This window comes from Cyprinodon tularosa, unplaced genomic scaffold, assembly GCF_016077235.1.
Source record: "Cyprinodon tularosa strain WSP-4 unplaced genomic scaffold, ASM1607723v1 ctg145, whole genome shotgun sequence".
NCBI lineage: Eukaryota > Metazoa > Chordata > Actinopteri > Cyprinodontiformes > Cyprinodontidae > Cyprinodon > Cyprinodon tularosa.
Genome location: NW_024038276.1, coordinates 1,590,952 through 1,607,538, shown reverse-complemented (window position 1 = coordinate 1,607,538; position 16,587 = coordinate 1,590,952). Strand labels below are relative to the sequence as shown.

Below are 16,587 nucleotides of genomic sequence, written 5' to 3'. Positions count from 1 at the left end.
TGGTTTGGTCTGCCGGCTTCCGTAGGCTCGTGAACGCGCTGGCGCGCGCTTTCAGGAAATACTATACACTACTGTTTATGCTCTAAAAACATTCTAAATGCCTTTGTTTCGAGTAAATTCTGGATGCTACCCACTCAGGACACTTGGAATACATTGGACGAGCAGTATGGAGGAATATTGACACGTTTTTGTGGACTTTTATGGACCTTTCTGCCTCGGGCACCATAGACCTCCATTATTTGAATGTCAGCAGACAGCAAGAAGCCTCCCAGATCTCCAGATGCATTTGAGTTATCAAAAAAGTACTCCAGAGTGTTGTTCAGCATGGGGGTGAGTAGAAAATGAAGCCTAATCATGTTTTGGGTGTACTATTCCTTTAAAGCTTTCAGTTTTAGAAAGTTGAGCTGTGTTCCAAGTTTAGGAAGCTAAGCATATTGGACGTGATGTGGGGAAGCTGATGTCCTTCCCTCTCAGATGAAAGCTTCCAGTCTCTGATATCACAGTGTTTCTAGACTCAGAAAACTCTTAAGATAGTCTGTTACGCAGAGTCTAGTCCTGAGATTTACCATAGGCCAACTTAACTTTGGCAGTCAAAGGGTTCTAATTTACGTGGCCTGCATGACCTTCCAATCACTAGGTTTCTCCAATATGGCTGATTCAAGACCAGTTGCACAAAAAAATGAGACAAGCATAAAGCAGCTGCCTCGTTCCCAGTTGCATGTCCCTGTGGGAGTGTTTTGTGATGGTCTCATAACACTGAGATTTGCAGCAGTCAGAGAGGCGGGTACTGCCTCTTCCTTCACCAATGTTAAAACAAAAATTTGCCTAGACATTGGTCCTCTATGTTCAGAATTATTACCATGGCTAATGGCATTACAATGTGAATGTAATCCAGTAATGTTCTTCTGCCCACAGACAAGTGGGTCATATGATTTTACCCTGCAGTCATTTGAGTCGTACTCTGACTACATGGCATACACTCATAGGGAACGGATGACCCAAACTTCTATCTCAATTGGCTTCAGCATTCCAGGTGTTTTCAGTTTTGGTTTCAACTACAAGGATTCTAAGTTCTCCAAATCAGTCAGCAAGATTCGACGTGCCTCTGGAGTTGTGAGTTCACTCCTACTGTATGAATGTTCTTTAAACAGCCCATTAACATCCATGTTGTGTTCCTGGAAATGTGAAGTTCTCTTTTATTCTCCAAATTAGCCAGCAGACATTTACCTACTCTTTCTAATCTCAAGAAAAACAGTTTCATTAGAGCCAAAGCCGAGCTGGAGTTGGCCCAGTACATCCTGAAGTCTGACGGGTTGGTACTTCACCCTGAGTTCCTACAGCGCCTTCGCTCCCTGCCACAGGCATATGTCTACGGAGAGTACAGACAGATCTACAGAGATTATGGCACCCACTACATCACTGAGGCTACCCTAGGAGGAGACTTTGAGCACACGATCATCCTGAACAAAGAGAAGCTAGAGAAGTCAGGTTAGGAGTGTTTTTTTACTCTGGATTACTGTAGAAAACATTTCCTTGAAACCTGGAAAATTGTCTAGATTCATTCTGCAAACAATTAGGTCACACCGATTTAGTAAGTAATATTAATTGCTCTCTATTTTGTCATTCCAGATTATAATTTGGACCAGTATAAGTCTTGTGTGCAGGCAGGCTTGCATATCGGATTGACCATTTACGAGGTTCCCTTTTCTCTTGGGGTGAATGCTGGATCCTGTAAAGGCTTACTGAAAGAGATGGGAGGTGGGAGTCTATTTCTGCTATAACAATACACATAACTCGCTGGTTTATACCAAACCAAACGTTTTTCTGTGTGTCTCTAGAGGACACAAAGAATGGGATAATGGTTGAAGATTTTGTTGCCATGGTGAGGGGTGGAAATAGTGAATCCATCACTGCCCTGTTGTCTACGAAACTTCCAGGCCCACAGCTGATGAGGCTCTGGGGTGAAAGCGTCCGCTTTAACCCAGACTTCATTCGCATGACAGTAGGTTTAAGCTTTTGTCTAATGTAATTCATAATTCCTCCTATTTTAGTGGTATTTACAGTATATGTATTGCTCTCCTCTGACATGACCAAGGTCAATACATTTATGGGTGTGTGTTGCTCCATTTTGATCCTAAATGAATCAATGATCCTAAAGCTGAGAATAATTACTGTAATCAGACAGTTTGAAGCACAGCTAGCATCAGCACAGTCACAGAATTTAAGTACTACTGAAACGGATTAGTGGTCATTTGAAGAGCAAGCAACCACACTTTCTGAGCAGGAAGTATGTCGGAGACAAATCAGCTTTGTTTTTCTTACATAGTGTGGTTTATAAGTAGTGTTTGGAGGGTTCTTGGGCTGGGACAAATAAATATTTGTCTCACTTCCAGATTGTTTGACCAGTAGAACAAGAAGCATGTGATATGATCCAACAATGCTATGTGTATCACCAGACCCGGCCACTGTATGAACTGGTGACTTCCAGAGACTTCGTCCATGGCGACATCTTGAAGAGAAACTTGAAGAGAGCTCTGTCTGAGTACATGACTGAGACCAGCTCCTGTCGCTGTTCTCCATGTCGTAACAATGGAGTGGCTGTTTTAAAAGGTAGAACTTTTTTGAAAGTTTCAAAAAGTTCCCTAACCCTTCCAAAAAGAAATCAGACATGTCTTGAAATCAGTGTCATACTAAGTATTGAGTTTACAATTTTTATTTCAAGGGATTTTTTTTATATGTGGGGCTGTACAGTGCCACAGTTTGTGGCGTTGTTGCCTTGCATCAAGAAGGTTTGATTCCAGGCCCAGTGTCTTTCTGCATGGAGATTGCATGTTTGCATACATGGGTTCTCTGCAGGTGCTCCAGCTTCCCCCATTAGTCCAAAAACATGACTGTTTAGTTAATTGGCCTTTCTAGATTCTCCTTGTGTGTGCATGGTTGTATGTCTATGTGCCTCTCTGTGTTGACCTATAACAGATTGGCCTCTCACCCATAGACAGAATAACTAGGAGAAGCAGGAAGGATGGATAGTTTTTATGTCACTGATATTAGGTTAAGCAATCTCATTAGGGACAACTGTCTCTCACTCTATAATTGCGGAAAATAGGCACCAGATCTTAGTCAATCCTTACCAAAGACAGAAAAGGGATGTTCTGAGAGAATGACTGTTTAAAACAGACTCAAAGATAACTTATCTTTTCTTTGTTCCCTCCAAATGTCTTCTGGGTGTAGCCTTCCTTTTATTTCTTTACCAAGGGCCTGGTCAATAGACAGTTATTTGTGTGAATGTTTATGTGTTTACATAAGATCATTGTCTACTCCCTCTAGTGGTCGGGAGATCTGTCATCAAGCTGAGCTAGTTGACAACTTTTTTCAACTTTAGTTTTGCTACATAGAGCATTTTTACCCTTCACATTTGTTTTGTTTGTCTGTGGGTCAGTTTCACTTATGTCTTATTCAGTGTCTGCAACACGTTTGCATTTTGCTTCTCTGTTGACTGTGATTGCAGCATTTTTATGGGCCGGTATTTTGTTTAATCCTCATTTTTGTGTTTGCAGGCTTTTTTTTTATTTATTTGCAGCACATTCGCACCTCTCAGTGCCCATTTATAACCTGATTTAAGGCAAAGGTCAAGTTATTTTGTGTTTGATTAAAACAAAACCACAGACTTTCCATGAAAATCACTGATTAAAACCTGAAATTTCTATTCGAAGTTGAAATATAGAATTGACAGTAGTGAAACTGGATTTTCAATACAAGGAAATACATCCTTAAAACAAATTAATTCAGTAACAAACCATCACGTTCTATTTTAATTTACATTTAGTAAAATGCATCAGAATCTAATACATTTCATTCCTAGTTTTGTGAAAACAGATTCAGGCTGAGGAGTTCAAATTTAGTTTATAACACTGAGAGGTGTCCATTGTTATTTCAGGTGCTCATGTCTCACCACAAATAAGCCCTTTAGCTGCTGACAAGCTGTCATTTTCCACAGTTAATCAAGTCCTGAACTGACATTGACTGAAATACCCTTGAAGGTGTCTAAGTCGTTACTCCACAAACAAGACAAAAAGCTTGATTACACTTCATAGAGACACTCAGTGTATAAATGTATATTTTTTATTGACTATAATATTTTCTGCATATTTCCAATGGTCGGAAGGAGGATGAAGCAGTAGTTAGCACTGTTACCTCATGGCAGGTCCTGTATTTTACTCTTAGCCTCACCTTTTCATGGAGCTTTCATGTTCTTCCCATTAATGCCTGAAACATCTCAGGGTACTCTGGCTTCCTCCAGCAGGTAAAAAATAAAAACCTCAACATGTTTGCTCAAATGATCTCTTTAAGTAACCCCTGTAGGTTTGTGTATTCATGCTTAATTGTCTTTCTTGTGCATCTCTATTGCCCTGTTATGGACTGCTGGTCAATCCAGGTTCTGTACTGGAGATTTTTGCAAGTGGACTGGTAGAACTAAAATAAAAAAAACAGATGCCATCATGAATAATAAAGAGCCTATAGAAAAAATTAGGAGATCCCACAAGACATTAACCAGGAAGATGGAAGTCTTGATATGTAAAAAGCTTGTAGGACATCTAAAGCAATTTAAACTAAATATTTTTAAATTCCTACATTTTGAGGCTATGTTGCCACAGAAAAAAAAACTCTGCATGCTTGTATTGTAGCTTTGGTAATTAGCAAAAAACTTAGATTTTCCTACGTTACTTGAACAGGTTGCATTTGCTGTTCTTTGTTTTCTTGCACATATAGATAAGGATAAAACGTTTTTAGTGTAGTAAGCATCTGCTTTTAAATCGTTTTTGATCGCTTCTATTACTTCCAGAAATGTAAAAAAACTACCTACCTTCATTTTACCATAATAATGAAATTAGAAGATTTAACCTAAAACCAAATGCCAATCTAATTTCAGAGATTGCAGAAATAATAATGTCTGCTTGCTCAACAGGCACCAGATGTGAGTGTGTGTGTCCTTCTGGCTATAGTGGACGGAGCTGTGAGATCACTTATAACCCAAAAGGTCAATGAAGCAAAACCCTCCAAATATTTTCCCAATGTGGCACATATTTGATCATTTATGCACCCTATCTATGCACCGAGATGTCACAAAAGGTATGATTCTTTATTGTAGAGCTGGGCATCGATGGCAGCTGGAGCTGTTGGGGAGCGTGGTCATCTTGCAGTGGGGGGAGAATGACCCGGAGTCGTCAGTGTAACAACCCGCCACCAAGCAGCAGTGGCCTCCCATGCATGGGTCTGCAGCAGGAGTCCACTGAATGCTTTTAAAATCACTATTACTCACAGGTTCACAGATGAATAAAGTATACTTTATTGTAATGTGTAATCAATGTGTAATCAATGAATAAAGTATTTGCTAAATAACAGTGATTTGTATTTGAATGATTTGTCGGGTGAGAATGTTAAGCCATCAGGGCTGTATCTCATCTCTTTCTTTCATTGTATTACATAGCAAGGTGTTTCTTAGGCTCGGATCTCAATAAAGCTGCTGTTACCTGAATTTCACCTTGAGACAAGCAAATGATAAAGGACTAAATATCGCATTTACGTAGTCGAATCAATTGTTTTAAAATGAATAGGAGCTCATATTCTTCACAACACTTTTATTTTTATCACTATTATACAACAATAGTGATCTTTTATCCTTGCTTTAGCTTTAATTTGTTAGAAAAAGGATGATCCTTTTAGCATCGACGAGTCTGAGAGGCCGACCCCAGGCAAGTCGCCCCACCCCTCTCTGGTGCAGGATTATTGCAGATTCTTGTCCTGGTTTTTGTCCCTGATGAACAGGAAGACCATGACCCCCAGCAGGACCATGAGCCGTCCGTCTTGGCATCTGTCAGATAAAAAAATTACTTTTAATGTGACCTTGGTTATGGGACATTTCTGAAGGCAATAAGGAAAGAGATTTGGTTAAGAATCTGCATAAATCTGGGTGATTGATTTTTAAAACTTTTCTTCTTTACTTGAATAACTAGGTTTACATCTCATAATATAAATCAGTAAGACCATCTTCAATAAGCTACCAACTGTTGGAGTAAAGGATTGCTGGACAAAGACCAAAAGTTCTTGATCATAATCTGAAAAGATGATGAAAAGTTCAAATAGATACTGTTGGTTCCTAGACAAAAAACTATGATCATAAAGTCGGAGCGTGAGAAATCCTCTAAATGCATATGATGAGGCTAATAGTCAAAGCTATAAAACATCAAATTTACTAACAGCATGAACTGTGATTAGTTTTTAAGCACCTCTTATTTGTTTTTCTCCAAGCTTCCTTCAGGTCTTTTAAAAGATAAGATCACTTTCAGGCATTATTTCACATTACCGGTCAGACTAAAGTGCAAAGGTGGGTAATACTAAGCGGTTAAACTTACTTGAGTAACAATAAAAAGAAATGTACTTTTAGCTGTAGGTTTACTGTGCTGTACTTTTTACTTTTAGGCTACTTGAGTTATATTCTTGTAAAGTATTTCTACTCCTACTGTACTTGAATGAAATCTCTGACTACTTTGTCCTCTGTGAGTAATTTTAACTATTCCAAAAGTAGCTAAACATACACTTAGTGAACAGCATACGTATATTAATAGTGGAAGTTTGTTACCCTGTTCTAACATATATAAATTTTTCATTGTAAGGATTGGTTTTCTAAGTTTTATATTGAAACAAAAATTGATAAATTCTTCTGTATGAATTTATTTTATATTCATGACACATATTTTTATTCTTTAAGCATTTGAGTCTTTGAAATGCCAGCACTTCCATATAAAGTCTGTTTTTAGCATAATTTATAAACATTAAATCTGTTGTTGTATGCAACATTTATTCAGTACTTAAGTAGCCTTTCTACCAAATCCCTTTTTACTTGTACTCGAGTAAAAGAAATGTTAAAGTAGTGCTACTCTTACTTGAGTACAATTTCTACCAAAGGGTTAATCTTAATGTGTTATCTTCTGTATTTGTGTCTTTATTCAAGTGATATATGGACAAATTAGGTCTTTGTTACAAGATAATAGTAATAATGTCAGGGTTAGTGGATGTTTGTTAAGGACTCAAATGCAAAGATGGATTCTTGGACATTTAATGTGGAGGTTATGATAGGAAACAGAAGCATAAATACAAAAATAACAGGCAGGGAACTCGGGAACCAAAGGAGACACTCGGGAGAAACATATATAAGGAATGAAGATACTCCAGCAATGAGGAACTGCAGAAGAGCAATGAATGGAGTAATCGACTAATTGGGAGCAGGAGTGGACTGAAGCAGCTCGAAGAGCGCTAAGAGGAAAGGAGAGGGGCACTGGGGGGGGCAACAAAGAGAAACCAGAGGAAAACAATGGGGCTAGGGAGAACTTAAATGACACGAAAGGGAATAGAAGGTAATGACAAAGACTATGTTCACACTGCAGCCTGAAGTGACTCATACCCAATTTCTTTCCACATATGCAACATGCATCTTGTCTTTTTATGACAGAGTCAACAACACAGATCTGATTTTTATCAATGTGACTCAGAACATTTGAGGTCCTGAATCTATGTATCTGATCTTTCCAAATAGGACCAGTGTCTGAACAGCCATGTCGCATTCATCCGACCTGTACACCTTTAATACTCAGCAAAGGTCTATATTCTGGGTCTTGTACACAGAAGCGGGAAGAAAAAAATAAATAAAATAAATACCAAAGTGCAGTCATTTGATAAAAATCTTAACAGCAACTCAGGATAACCAAAATCAAAGCAAACATGAAAACAGAACCAAAAACTCTAGAGAAGCAGACATGAAAAACAGAAAGCCTTACAAATAAATCTGAGTAGTTTTCTATGATGCTTTGACTTGAAAACTTGAGTCTAGGGCAGTTTTTAATGCCTCTTGGATTTAATCAGCAGATATGGGATTTAAACCAAAAGATTCTGGTCATTAAAAAGGTCAGATACTAAACCCATTAACTCAGGTGATAAAGTATGCTGTGTCAGAAACTTCACTTAAAACAGGAACAGAGGCAGAAGTTCCAACAAACACTTAAAAAAAAGTGTTTTGAACATTTGGTGAAGCTTTGATAACAACATTGAAGCAAAAGAAAAGAGGTGACTAATACTTCCTCATGAAGAGATAAACTGAACAGAAAATTATAGTTAATCTCATGGTGAATTGAGCTTTTCCTGGAAAACAAATAGGGTTTTCAAAAGAACTCTGCTCTGTCTAGAAAATAAAAGATGGGCAGATGATTAGCTGGATTTGTTTATTTATTTATTTATGATGACATGGAGGCCTTTACGGTAAACTAGGAGCAATGCTGGTTTACTGTAAGAGGCTGTTGTGCTGCCAGTTAAGAACAAGGTTAGTGGAAAATCTGGCAGCCCTGAAAACAGGTGGGGAAAAACATTCGAATGAATTACAGCAAAAAATTTGTGGAGGATGAATTATCTGAGTTTTAAAAACTGACCAGCAAACAATTCTTTAAAAATCAACCACAGAATCATTTTAATTAAGTATTCTGATTCAGAAAACAGGAATCATAAGAACAAACTGAGTCACAGGCAAACACTGGAATTCTTCAGATACCTAGAGGAGTTATTTATTGGCTGTTCTCAATGTCCACATTTTGATGAAAATCAGAATTTAGAAAATCAGAGTTTAGAGTTTAGAAAAGAATAAAAATCAATTGATTTTTAAACGTTTTTTGTCTATAAACTGAAGACTCTGGTCTGAAAATCTTTGCATTTTCAGTATGTTTAAAACAGGAAGAACATTTATGGTGCACTGGTACTCACTTAAATGGTTGCTATAACTCATGAACATTCCCTTTTATACATAATTTGTACTGCTTAGATAACAGTATCATGTTAAGAGGACATTTATATTTTTGCTCCATTATTTCTCACATGATGTCAGTTAATTAAGTTATTCTTATATGTATTAATATTAGTTTAACTGCTACCTATCACACGCTTTAGAGTAATTGTTAACATAATCTCAGGCAACACAGGCCCCTCCTCTTGCCCCCTCTTGGAGTCCCTCAGGGTTACCTAATTAGCCCCTAACGTTTCCTTTGCATGCAAAAGCAGCACAAGTCTAAACTCCAACACCACAATTTATAGTTGTTGGAAAGAGTTGTTATCTCTGCAGATGTGTCTGCAAATATCATAGAAGAGCATTTAAATTATTATTTTGCTCACTGAAAATAAAATTACAGAGCCTTCAGAAAATCTGTAAGATAATGTAGAACATTTTAGATTAATCTAAACCTTTTAGAAGAATGCATTTGGTTTATTGTTGGTTTCCTATAAATGGTTAATAATTCATCAACAAATAGTAATCAGTAATCAGTACTTAGTGGCCACTCTGTTATTACAACTTTTAATATTTAAACACGTCTTTTTTTTTTAGCATGGCATCAGAACTGAGACTCACCTCGTCTAAGAGTCTCCTCACAAGCCATGCCCTGAAAGCCTGATTTACACACACAGCTACAGGAGGTGCCTGAAAGGACAGGGATCCCATTGTGCCTGCAGGGGGCACATCGACAAGCATCAAACTGCTGCAAATACTCATCTATGGCCCTTTCCAGGTTGTCTATTCTCGAGCCTGCATGGTCAGCTGCCGTGCTGAGGCGGAGGCCCTCATAAATCGGCAGTATCTGGAGTCAGGAATATAAATTTGATTATATGTGTAAAAACATGTTGGGGAACATGATTTGAAATTGTTCAATGTTACCTCAAAGTCAATAAAAGCTGGGTTGTATTTGAGAGATGCTCCCCACTTTCTGTATGTTTCCTGGTTCCTGATGGCCAGGAGTCCTGAACCAGTTTCAGTGACCCCCCCTTTTACCAGAGTGATAATGTCCTCAACCACAGCGGATTCAGAGGAGTTTGCTACAAGAAAAAACACAATACTTTTAAGCTCTGTCAAACAAGTAACCTCTTATAATCAAATTGTTCTATTTTAAAATCTTACTGAGAATAAAGGATCAGACATAATATTCAGAGCTACTTTAATGTAGAAAACAGTTTACCAACCTGGAATTGTAATATCTACCTTTATAATTATTCTTGTCCTTTTCACAGTCATTTATCTTTACCTTAAAACCGAATTTGCTATTTTCACTGGCTGGAATAGTTATGCCAAGAGAAACACCGAAGCATTTCTGAAATGTTTTTGCATCGATATCTGGAAGAGTTGAAAAAGAAGATGAAACGGTTTACTTTTAATTTCTTCATAATTCAAAGCAGCCAAAGTTGCCTTACTTGACTCGGCCATAGCTCTTTTGTTTAGAACAGCAACATATTCCAGAGTTCCTCCCATGGTTCCCTCTGTGACGTAGTGGGTGCCAAAGGTGTTCACGAAGCGGGTGTAAGTGCCAAAGTCATACTGCTCAGGTAGCTCCATTAGTGCAACATATAAATCTTCGTGAAGCATCAACTGGTTACTTCGCATTTTGAAGTGGGCAGTTTGCACTTTGGACCAAAGTCTAATGAAGCCAAAGTCCTGAACACAAAATAGAACAACGTGTCTCCACTGTTTCACCAGGAAATAAGTCCAGCACTATACATAAGTATTTCTCACTACTAACATTTTCAAACTTTACAACCAAGTCTTCCATATTATTCATTTCATGTTACAGATCAGATTCTGCTTGTCTTTAGTCTGATATTGCCTAAGTTAAATCCAGTGCAAGTACTGACAATCAGAACTGATGGTTTAGTGATTAGTGAAGGAAATCCCAATACTGATATTTATAATAACATTCCTTGAAATTAGGTTTCTCTGCAGAATGGCCAAGCACTCCCTCTGAGATAAGATAAGGAGAGGCTTGGTGTGGAGCCCCTTCTCCTCCACATCAAGAGGATTGAGCTGAGATGGCCACCTGGATACTACACCCAAGATCTGCTCTGAAGCACGTCCCACCAATCGTAGGCCGAGGGGATTGCCCAGGAACATACTGACTATGTGTCTCGACCTTAAGGCTGGTTTATGGCCCTGCCCCGCCCCTGTCGCAGACACTCTGCTGCACCTCTCTAAAATTGTAGGTGACCGCAGACAGTGCCGCAGACAGGACGTGTCTGATTGGTCAAATCTACATCCGCTTTAAACTATGCTTTTGTTTGTATGACTGCCATTGTGGAAAATGATTTGTGAAGATGGACCTGCTAGAAGAACGAGGTGCGCAAGGGCACTGGGGCCCTTTTCCCACCTGGATCCCTGCTCTTTTTCACCCTCATGTCCCTCAATTGTCGCACAAACTTGCCCCTTGTGTTTTTTCACTTCCTTACCGCCTCGGCCATATCTAGACCCACAGCTAGTTCGTGATTGTCCCTCTTGCGGTGTGGTGTGGATTAACATAGCGCAAACCGCGCTTCAAAATTGGGCATAAATCAAAAATATCTGTGACAAGCTCACTACGACACATTGCTGTGGGAGTATAACCAGCCCTTTTGGCTTCACCAAAAAAAGGTAGAGGAGGTTTATAGAGAAAGGGAAGTTTGAGGACATCTATACTCAGTCTATTGTTCACACGGGCATAGTCCAGGATAAAGACGAAAAAGACAAGTACAAACACAAAGAGGCCCTCCTAGAAAGTTTTGCCCTATGAAATCAGTAAACATGTCTATAGCATGCGTGTTCTGCAGACAATTTTAAAAAGCATGTATAGATGTCACTTCTGTGACTTCAACAATGGTCTTTTATTTAGATATTTAATCCTTTCTTGCTGATTGGTATTTACATCATACCTGACTTTGATATTTTGTGATGTTGTTGAGGAACTCAGATTCTTTGCTGCCACTGAGTCCAACTTCCACAAAAGCGATCCCAACAGATACACCACTGTTGACGGACGACATGGTCTCCCTCGCTTTCAGCAGGCTTTGTAGATCCTCATGATATTCATCAGAGCCCTTTGATGTGGCTTCGGCCTATAAAAGGTTCTCCTATAGTTAGAAAAACTGTTTTTCTTGAAAAATAACCCACTCTGGGTAAACCAATAGTGACCATACCTACCACAAAACGGTAAGTATGGTAGTTATAAGGTTTCCGGTAGTTCTTCTCATCTTCATTGTATTGCAGGCTCTCACACAATGCATCATATATTAATTTGCTCCAATCTCCATTATAGACATATTCACACCTTCCTCCAAAGTACTTTGGGTCGAGCACAGGATCCATGAAGTCTCTAGTTAGGACGTTATACCTTTACAGAAGCAGAAGTTATAAAATGTTATTTTCATTGTTATGTTGAGTTATATCAGTCGTAGTAACAGTCTATTTTTACCCCTGTGTGCTACGTTCAGCACCAGGAATTGGCATCAGGGTTGAGCACTTGTCTACTCTTTGGTTGATACGCTCACATTGTTCTTCGTCAGAGAAGTCGTCGCAGTCTGGTTCACCATTGCAGCGAAGAGACTGGCTGATGCAGCGACCTTAAAACGACAAATAAAGGTTCCCTTTCAAACAATTATTGCTTTCTTTAAAGAATCTCTCACTAAGGACCTTTGGCTTGACCTGCCTGTTTCTTTGCAGGTAAAACTCTCTCCGCAGTAATCCTTGACCATACACTGTGTAGTTGCCCTTGGACACACCAGCTGTTCCCACAGCATCCCAATACAGTCTGTCCCACCAAACTGTGCAGGTTTCTCCAACAGTCGGAAACGGGACTAAAGCAAAACAAAGATCTTTGTCAAATTCAACTACATATTACAAATACGATGTACTACATCACTGCAAGGATCAATGGGGGTAGAATACAGTAGTTTACATGATGTAGAGAGATCAAGAGAATAAATTACTGTTTATAGAAGTCACATTACCTTAACCACAAAAAAGTAAAGAAACACATACCTTTGGAGACATTTATCCAGAGGAAAAGAACAGTAATGTATTTTTAAAGGAACAGTGCATGATTTTTAGCAACATCTAATGGTCAAACTGTAAACTGCAGCGACATGACCAGCTCCCCATTCAACCATACAGAGGCCTTCATGGTACAAAATGACTGTCTATATGTCTAAATCATAAATAGTATTTTATCAGCCTGTGTAGGATATATATTTTATATAGCCCTATGATATCAAATATACCTGTTATTTTTTCCACATTTTCTTCATGTTTCAGTGAGCTGCTTAGCATAGTGCTTTAAAGAGACTAAGTAATTGTAGTCATTAAGTTTGATATCGAGACTGTTCTGGTTGGAAGGATATATACTTCCTGGTTATAGAATCAATGTCTTGACTGTGGCAAGGGGGTTATTAGATGAGGAAAAGGGAGAGGAAGGGGGCAAAGAGGCCATTGTGTGTGAAAAGCCAGGGTCAGGTGAGGGAGAGGTGCAAGCGGGATGACTGGAGTCAAGGAGGCAAGATTTGAAGTATAAGAGTTTCCAAATAATTATTTTGTTGTATACCTACATGGTCTGTGTGATATAAGTAATCCTAATTGAAATTTTTTTTTACAGCCCTGAGCGCTACATGTAGTAAAGTTGCTGTTGTCACTACTTTCAGTAGTCTCTGAGTAACATCATTCCTCATTACCTGTAAGACATCAGGGACGTTGTTGAATAAGTATAAATTCTGGAGGGTAACAGCATCATATAACATATTGTTGCTTTAGACACTTCTGACTGTCTCCGTTTAATCATCTTTACTTGCCACAGTCACATTTGAGCATTATGGCGATCTCTACAGTCACTAGTATTTCAGCTATGCACTGCCTTAAGACAAAAGATGTCTGTCAAAATGTGAGACCCACTCGGTAAAACAAATGTAAAAATTGACACTTTTAGTTCATATATGACAATAAATAACATGTTCATGTATAGAATATGACATTTCTGGTATGAGATCCCCGTAATTATTACACAATGTAGCTTTAAACGAAAGTTACAGTCCTCTCAATTGTTGGCACCACCTGCTGCTAATAATTTTATAACCTCATTTGGGGTTTTCATTTCATCAATTGCTTTTTGCTTTTAGCCAACCCCCTCTAAATCATCCATATCCCCTGATTAACAGGCTTTTCTCTTCAGCACACCTCACAGGTTCTCTATAGAGTCTAGCATTTGAGGACTTAGATGACTATAAAAAAAATAGCTTGATCTTGTGTCAACAAAATCTATTTCCTTATTCATTTGTCTGTAGCTCTGGGTTCATTATTCTACAGAAAGACCAGGAAATTAATACTTTTAATTTTCCAGACAAAAATCTGTAATATGAATAGTTTAAAATAAACCTATACCATCTTCCTAGAGAGAGGCTTTAGGAGAGAAGCAGGCCGACATCACAGACCCTCCACCTTATTTCACAACTACATAGGATATCTCTAGCTTCATATGTTGGTCTTATCTAACCAAAACACACTGTTCCATTTAGCGAAGTATATATATTAACCTAAAGATGCCACAGCTCTCTCTCCACATGGTTTAGCTTTACATCCTCACTGTGCATAGTGGTAGGCCTACTTAAAAATATCATGCATCCCCCAAAAATCTGGCTTCATGTCATGCCTTATTTTACTCCAAAGAAGAAAACTGGCCCTATCTTAAAAATTAGGAGGTCCAAGAAACTCTGATAAAATAAAAATGCTTGGTTGAGTACTGTGCATTTAAAAGGAATTATTGTGGTAGGATACAAATTATTGGTGCCATCAGTGATCCATCCTATATAATATACACAACAAGATTAAACCCTGTTAAAATATTCACAAGTATTCTTTTGCATTTCATACTGAACATACATGTAAAAGGCTAAAGGTCATAGCAGCCTGTCTGACCTGTCTACAGCAATGTTTCCCAACTGGGGGTATGCGTACCCCTAGTGTTCCGCGAGGGTATTGCATGGGGTACATGAAAATGTTTTCTCATGTAGTAAAATAAAATGGATCTGTTCTGGTTTGTTTATTTAAAAATTAAACAAGCTTTTATCAACAAAAGTTTGTTTTTTTAGTTTACCTTCAGCTGTGGCACACATCAAAACCAAGCAGAGGAACATCCTGGATGTAGAGAACATCCTGGTAACAGCAATTTTTTTACACTAAGCTATCGCAGTTCATCAAAGCAGCTCAGGTGTTTTGATGAAAGAAAAATATAACTAATTAAGTTAGTCTGGCAATGATTTTTTTCTTCATTTTGTTACCAATTCATCAAGTTTGAATGCATTTATAAGGAAGTTGATCACAGGAGCTCCGGTTTTATAAATACAGGTTAATATTATGATTTTAATATTTATTATGCAACATACTATAGGTTTTTTTTTTTGATGGAAAAATTATAAGAATTAAATGCTCAAATTATAAGATTAAGTAAAATAGGTTTTATTTCATAATCAGTTATTGTACGTTCCACTTTTGGACAATCAATACATTTTACTGAGAGGGGTAGTCATGGTAAGATAAAATTCTAAGAGGGTTACACAAGTCAAAAAAGGTTTGCCAAACACTGGTCTATAGTGCTGATGTAGTGCTTTCTTTGAACATATTGACGATCTTATTAGAGCAGTGTTACATCCATCTAAAAAAGTAGAAAAGTCTTAGCTTTAGTGTTAAAGAGAAAAACATCTTCACCTTTTTATCCGTGCAGGAGTCACATTGTGTCCAAGATGACCAGCTCCCCGCTTTGCAGTCGATGGGTGCCGGTCTGTTCGTAGCTCTGGCCCTCCTAAAAATGATCAGATAACACTTCTGGTCAGTTTCAAATGAAATACTTCGACTTTAGATGCATGAAACTAAAAATCTGAGGGAAAGAAGTAAAAAATACTACACCTGTTAGCAGCTCTCCAAGGCTTCCTGGATGCGTTCACAGTTGGGTTAATGTTCACGAACAGATGCAGCACACATAAAGCCAGTATCAAATAATTCAATGCCCCCATTTTGTAAAATAAGCGTAAACCTTACATACATTACATCTCAAAGTGAATATAGGGATCCTGACAGGACTTCTACCGCTGCTGTCAGGGCAAACAAAAGTAAATAATTGATCAAGAGTAAACACTCTTACAAAAACTGGGAAAGCTTTTTTCATGACCTGTGCTCCCCCGTGTTTTAATCTGAAACAACAGAGGTGTTTTGTTCTCGAACATTTTCGATTATCTTTAACCAAAATAAGATAGTAGCACCAGCAATGGTTGCTTTTGACATTAAAGAGCAGCAGCTGCAAAAAAAAATGTTGTTATAGTGCCATGTTGCACTAATTGTGTCTTTACCTGAAACTTTGTAACAAGATAGAATAAAATAGAATAGAATATAATAGAATAGAATAGAATAGAATAGAATAGAATAGAATAGAATAGAATAGAATATATTAGAAAAGAAAATCCCTTTATTGTGCCACAATGGGAAAATTCTGGTGTTTACAGCAGCAAAAAGATTATTAAAAAAAATCGTCACACAAATGTTGCATTAGAAAAATGTATGAGAAAAACATAATAGTGAAGAGTTAAAAAAATAAACAAATGAAATCCTGTACTGTAAAGTGTTTTAACAATATAAAAAACTGTGCACCTGGAGAACACACAACCAATATACAGTTATGGAAATGTTTACATTGATTGATGTTCGAAAATAGCAGC

General features: G+C 38.0%; 2 protein-coding genes across 2 annotated transcripts in view; one reads left to right on the top strand and one right to left on the bottom strand.

Moving 5' to 3' along the window:
- LOC119779317 overlaps positions 1–5,403 on the top strand; it is a 97,776-nt gene extending 92,373 nt beyond the window's left edge. The window contains exons 20-27 of the mRNA XM_038278919.1: positions 916–1,113; positions 1,248–1,488; positions 1,630–1,758; positions 1,839–2,002; positions 2,457–2,610; positions 4,967–5,038; positions 5,150–5,339; positions 5,386–5,403. Coding sequence (XP_038134847.1) covers positions 916–1,113; positions 1,248–1,488; positions 1,630–1,758; positions 1,839–2,002; positions 2,457–2,610; positions 4,967–5,038; positions 5,150–5,304 — 1,113 coding nt within the window. The 3' untranslated portion in view covers positions 5,305–5,339; positions 5,386–5,403. The remainder of the gene's footprint in view (positions 1–915; positions 1,114–1,247; positions 1,489–1,629; positions 1,759–1,838; positions 2,003–2,456; positions 2,611–4,966; positions 5,039–5,149; positions 5,340–5,385) is intronic.
- Positions 5,404–5,624: 221 nt separating this feature from the next.
- On the bottom strand, positions 5,625–15,994 carry c8a (complement component 8, alpha polypeptide). Its single transcript, XM_038278898.1, has 11 exons — positions 15,782–15,994; positions 15,584–15,677; positions 12,540–12,687; positions 12,306–12,453; positions 12,035–12,224; positions 11,767–11,949; positions 10,282–10,522; positions 10,073–10,204; positions 9,752–9,909; positions 9,449–9,674; positions 5,625–5,872 (listed from the first exon to the last, which is right to left on the bottom strand). The coding sequence occupies exons 1-11, from the start codon at positions 15,886–15,888 to the stop codon at positions 5,721–5,723; spliced, it is 1,779 nt and encodes a 592-aa protein (XP_038134826.1). The 5' UTR covers positions 15,889–15,994; the 3' UTR covers positions 5,625–5,720.
- Positions 15,995–16,587: the final 593 nt, after the last annotated feature.

What these genes read in the sequence shown, in the direction of transcription:
- c8a (XM_038278898.1), bottom strand. Translation starts at nt 15,888, where the DNA reads ATGGGGGCATTGAATTATTTGATACTGGCTTTATGTGTGCTGCATCTG. An exon ending in ACTCCTGCACGGATAAAAAG is followed by an intron (nt 12,688 to 15,583) that starts GTGAAGATGTTT and finishes GTTTTGCTTTAG; the next exon opens with TCCCGTTTCCGACTGTTGGA. An exon ending in CAGCTTTTATTGACTTTGAG is followed by an intron (nt 9,675 to 9,751) that starts GTAACATTGAAC and finishes TCCTGACTCCAG; the next exon opens with ATACTGCCGATTTATGAGGG.